General features: G+C 39.4%; 1 protein-coding gene across 1 annotated transcript in view; it reads left to right on the top strand.

Moving 5' to 3' along the window:
* The window catches only part of Ticam2 (toll like receptor adaptor molecule 2), a 19,892-nt gene extending 15,867 nt beyond the window's left edge, over nucleotides 1-4,025 (top strand). Inside the window, exon 2 of the mRNA XM_012516758.2 lies at nucleotides 2,945-4,025. Coding sequence (XP_012372212.1) covers nucleotides 3,008-3,712 — 705 coding nt within the window. The 5' untranslated portion in view covers nucleotides 2,945-3,007 and the 3' untranslated portion in view covers nucleotides 3,713-4,025. The remainder of the gene's footprint in view (nucleotides 1-2,944) is intronic.
* The last annotated feature ends 922 nt before the right edge of the window (nucleotides 4,026-4,947 follow it).

Raw genomic sequence — 4,947 nt, 5'->3', positions numbered from 1 at the left:
AAAAAAAAAAAGAGTGAGGAAGTTCTCTCTATACTGATATGGAAAACTCTGAGTGTATATCAAGGGAAATAGATAAATAGATATAAACTGATATATACATATAATCTTTATATATCAGTGTTTATCTACTGCTATTTGGCTTATAAATGAGCAATGACATTTTTTCTAAAAAGTGAAAGAAAAATAAGAATATATGTAGTAGAGTTAAATAGATACTAATTATAGTAGTGTTATATAAGTGAGTATATATAGTAGTCATACGAAACAATAGAAAGGCGTAGAAGAAACAATAGTAGAAGAAAGAGATCAGGGAGTTAGGGCTCGGATGGATGAGGATAGGGTAGGACAGGGATTTCTCAAAGTCTTTTCAATGTCATTAGGAGTTTCAACACCTATCGTTCAAGCAAATGAAAATGTATCTGACACACACACCTACTGCTGTGAGCAGGTCTCAGGTGCCTCTCCCGGTGTCACCTCAATGCTTTCTCGCTCAGCTTTGCACAGCTGCTAAGATCTCAGTGTCCCAAGCCTGCTTCCGACTGTCCCCTTGGGGGTGAGGCCCCTCGAGGAGGATCTCCAGGCTTCCTTCTGCCAGCCTCTTGGCATCCATGGGTCCTCTCCCTTCTTTCCAGCCCTGAGAAAAATACTGAATCCTGCCCATCTCCCCAGGCTATGGTCATCATCAGTGAGCGAAGGCAGACTCTCTGTACCTAGGGTTCCATGTCTTTCCTCTCCATTCTCTTCTTACTCTTCCTTTAAAGTAGAAAAAGGTGAGAACAGTGTTTCACTGACATTATCACTCACTGCACTTGCTCTGTTTTGATTAGCTGGCTTGGAAGCTGGTGTACCAAGCATATCAGAGATTTCAGAAACCTTCCCTTTTCTTGGTTACTGGTATAGTATTTAAGAAAATAAGACAAAGTACTTTTTCCCCTTTTATTTCAAAAAAAACCCTTTGTGATCTGGCTTGAAATATCATTTCATCTTAGAAGTGTTGGAGGGGCCGGGGAGATGGCTCAGTAGAATAAGCACTTCCCTGGCAAGCGCAAGGGTCTGAGTTCAATCCCCAGTTCCGCAAAAAAAAAAGTGTTGGATACTTTCGATGCACAGCAAATACAGTTGCTGCACCCATGGGTGATTAAGATAATGATGGGGGCCAGGGTCATGGCTCATCAGCATAAGCACCTGCCTGGCAAGTGCAAGGTCCCAAGTTCAATCCCCAGTACTGGGGGAAAAAGAGAGCTGCTCTGACAAACCTATCTCAAAACTAGGTGAAGAGCCTTTTTTTTTTTTTAGAACCGAGGATTCAACTCAGGCCCTTGCATTTGCCAGGCAAGTGTCTATTCTACTGAGCTATCTCCCTGGCTGAAGAGGCTTTTAATTGACATACATAGATAGAGGCACCTGAATGGTTGAATGGTTTAACGGTTGTTTTCTTATGCAGGTGAACCGTTATTCACAGCTTTGCTTGGCAAAACCTTTCTTATAATGCAGTAACAGAAGTCATCAGTGAATTCTAGTTAAAGGTTTTAATCAGTCTGTTTTGTCATTTGGGATGTATGGATATCACATTTTCAGAATCAGTGTGCCTAGGAATACCTCTTGCTAACTAGCACAGTATAATGTGTCTACAGTCTGATGATTAGACATAGTGAATGTTAGGCAGCAGCCAGATTCCTTCATAAGTCAGAGGCAGCAGCAAACTGGCTTATTTTCCTTGTTTTTTCCTAACATAACACTTCTCACCACTTTTGTTAAACAATTTCTTTTAAATGTGAATTCTTTAGTTATATGTGTCTGCGTTACTTAATGTCATTCTGGATACAATTGCTTTTTGAACTTTGGTCTTTGCCAATAGACAATAAAAATGTTGTAAAATGTAGCTTTGGCTCATGTTCGACAATATGAGGCTCATATTTATCTATTCTAAATTTTCTGTGTTTTGATATAATATTCTCCTTAAATGGCCTGTTTGGGGCACTATTTGTGGCACTATCAACATTTTCTGAAGAGCTATTTAAATTAGATTTGCATGACATATTATCTTTCACAGCTGACCTAATTCTTTCACTCTGAACTTAGAATTTTTGATAATAAAATAATCTAGACTCTATCATTTTTTCAGCTGCACATGGTGGCACACACCTGTAAAAGACTATCATTTTTACTTCATTGAAGAAAATTGCAAGTCTCAGTTTCTAGATTTTTTTGCTTCTAAACCAAGATGTTAATTTTTCCTTCAGGTAAACAAATATATTTTCTTCAGTATTCTAAAGTTAACTGGAAAAACCTATTCCCTACATTTTACTTTTTACACACCCTAATTGTAATTTCTTCTCCACCAGTTAGCTCTCCCACCACAGTGCCTGACCCAGACAACAAGAGCCCAGAGCCAGGGCTTCGTGGGCAGCATTTCATCTTATAGTTCAGGTCTGCTCTTCATGCTGAGTCAGCAAGGCGACTGCCGGGCATCACTAGGGTACTGCCTCCTGTTTTATGTTTGCATTTGATACAACGATAAATTCATTCCCAGTATCAGAATATTCTGTATCTTTAGACTTTCCTGTTCCTAGTTTATGCAGTAATTTGATAAGGGATCTTAGATGTAAACACCACATGGATAGAATGATATGTTTACTTTTCACTAGCATTTGAAGTATTTATTTTAACATGGGTCTATGGTAAAATACAATATAGTTTTGAATTTCTAAATGTCTCATTCTATTATACTGTATCCTCCATTTAGCTCACCCTGGGCTGCCTGTGGTAGCCCTTGTGTAGTTCTCAGAAGACAAATAGTCTGGCTTCCCAAATACCTGTTATTTCTTTCTTAGTATCTGTATGTAACAGCCTTTGTGAGCTTTCCAAGTTGGACAAAACTTTTGATTGTTAATGTTTTGACTTAATTTACAATATTCTGCTTCTTTGTTCTTTTTTCTTTTAGATTGGAAAGAAATGCTTAGAAATAAATAAAGAAAGCTTCCCTCTTCAGTCTTGGATATATATCATGGGTATTGGGAAGTCTAAAACACACACCTTCCCTCTTTGTTTCTGTTGGGGTAAAAGTCACAGTGTGGTTAAGAGTCAAGGCCATCTTCAGTCTGAGTCCACGAAGCCTGAAGTTGCCTCCTTATCTCATGTTGGGGAGCAAAGCCGTATAGCAGAGGAGCAGACAGGGGAGCAAGAGGGAGCCAAGGTAGGAGAAGAGAGTCCCGAAGGAGAGGCAGAAGAGGTGTTCCTCAAATTTGTGATCCTGCATGCAGAAGATGACACAGATGAGGCCCTGAGAGTCCAGGAGCTGCTACAAAATGACTTTGGCATCAAGCCTGGAATAATCTTTGCTGAAATGCCATGTGGCAGGCAGCATTTACAGAACTTGGATGACGCTGTAAATGGGTCTGCGTGGACAATCTTATTACTTACTGAAAACTTTTTAAGAGATACTTGGTGCAACTTCCAGTTCTACACATCTCTAATGAATTCTGTGAACAGGCAACACAAGTACAATTCCGTTATACCCATGCGGCCCCTGAACAACCCCCTTCCTCGAGAAAAGACTCCCTTTGCTCTACAAACCATCAATGCCTTAGAAGAAGAAAGTCATGGCTTTTCTACACAGGTAGCAAGAATTTTTCAAGAATCTGTGTATAAGACACAACAAACTATATGGAAGGAAACAAGAAATATGGTCCAAAGGCAACTTACTGCCTGAGATGAAGCATACAACATATGGCTGCCTTCTGTTTTGTAAACCATGTTAATCATTAATCAGATAGAAAGCAATTTCCAAGAAACATTCTAACAAAAAAAGAAATCACTCTTACAGAAACTGATGCAGAAAGGACTCCATCAAGAGAAAGATACATTTCTACTGGGCAATCTGTACAACTGTGATAACGTTTGGTGTTTCAACAAACACGAGACTGGCAGCTTTGCCTTTCCTCTCAAGGTTTTCCTAGTTCATGCCTATGACAAAGGAGGCTCTCAATTAGTGTTCCTTGCACTGAACCTTGAATAAGACTGAGTACAACAAACCTTTAACAATGTGAATAACACTTGCATTCTCTGAATTTTGTTCTCAGGGGAATAAAGAAGAAGAAAATGGCCGTCCAAGGCCTAACCACCCTTGTTCAGGGTACCTCTTGTGAGTGTTGTAAAAGAGTATTCCAGATGTTGTCACCCAGAAATACTGTTGCCAGAATAGAACATTTAGAATGCTGATGAAGTAAAATCAAAACCTATAATTTCTCTTACAGTCTTTAAAAGTTTTCTTTGCGCACAGCGCCTGACTCAGGAAATGTTTCTCTTCTACTGACCTGTGTGTGTTCAGGCATGCACGTGTGCATGCTGTAGATTGTTTTTGAAGACACAGCAGAAAGAAGAGATGTATTTTATCACTTGCTCTTCTAGTGCGCTAGGCTCATGACAACCCAGAGAAGTCCCAAACATACTCACTCCCTTCTCTCATGACCCCTTTGCCCATGTGAGATTGAGGAAATGCTATCAACCACAGATCTGGGACCAAGTAGAGAATGAGTCATGTCACATAATGAGAAAAGTCAGGCAAGAAACCTGATTCTAGTCTGATCTCTGCTGCTGGGAGTAAATATGATATTGGATAACCTGCTTGCGCTCCATCTGTGAAAGGAAAAGGTTGGGCTGATGGATCTCTAAAAGCTTGTGTCCTTTCCCATGATATGAAAAGCTGGGAACCAGATAAAGAAACCAGAAGCGGAATTTTGTAGGGTGATATATATAGTTGGAGAAGGCTTTATCTGTTTACAATGAAAGAATATTTTGTATAAGTACTCGATTTTAGTGCTGTCTACTATGCTTTTCTTGTCATAGTAAAGATTGTACATGCCTACTCAGTTTTTTAATACACTTTTTATAGGGACCTTCAAGAAAATACATTCTTTATAATTGTTCCCTCATCTTATTCCCAAG

The sequence above is a fragment of the Octodon degus genome, unplaced genomic scaffold (assembly GCF_000260255.1).
Source record: "Octodon degus isolate 3935 unplaced genomic scaffold, OctDeg1.0 scaffold00124, whole genome shotgun sequence".
Taxonomy (NCBI): domain Eukaryota; kingdom Metazoa; phylum Chordata; class Mammalia; order Rodentia; family Octodontidae; genus Octodon; species Octodon degus.
The sequence above is the reverse complement of the archived record's forward strand: the minus strand, read 5'-3'. Positions and strand labels throughout refer to the sequence as shown.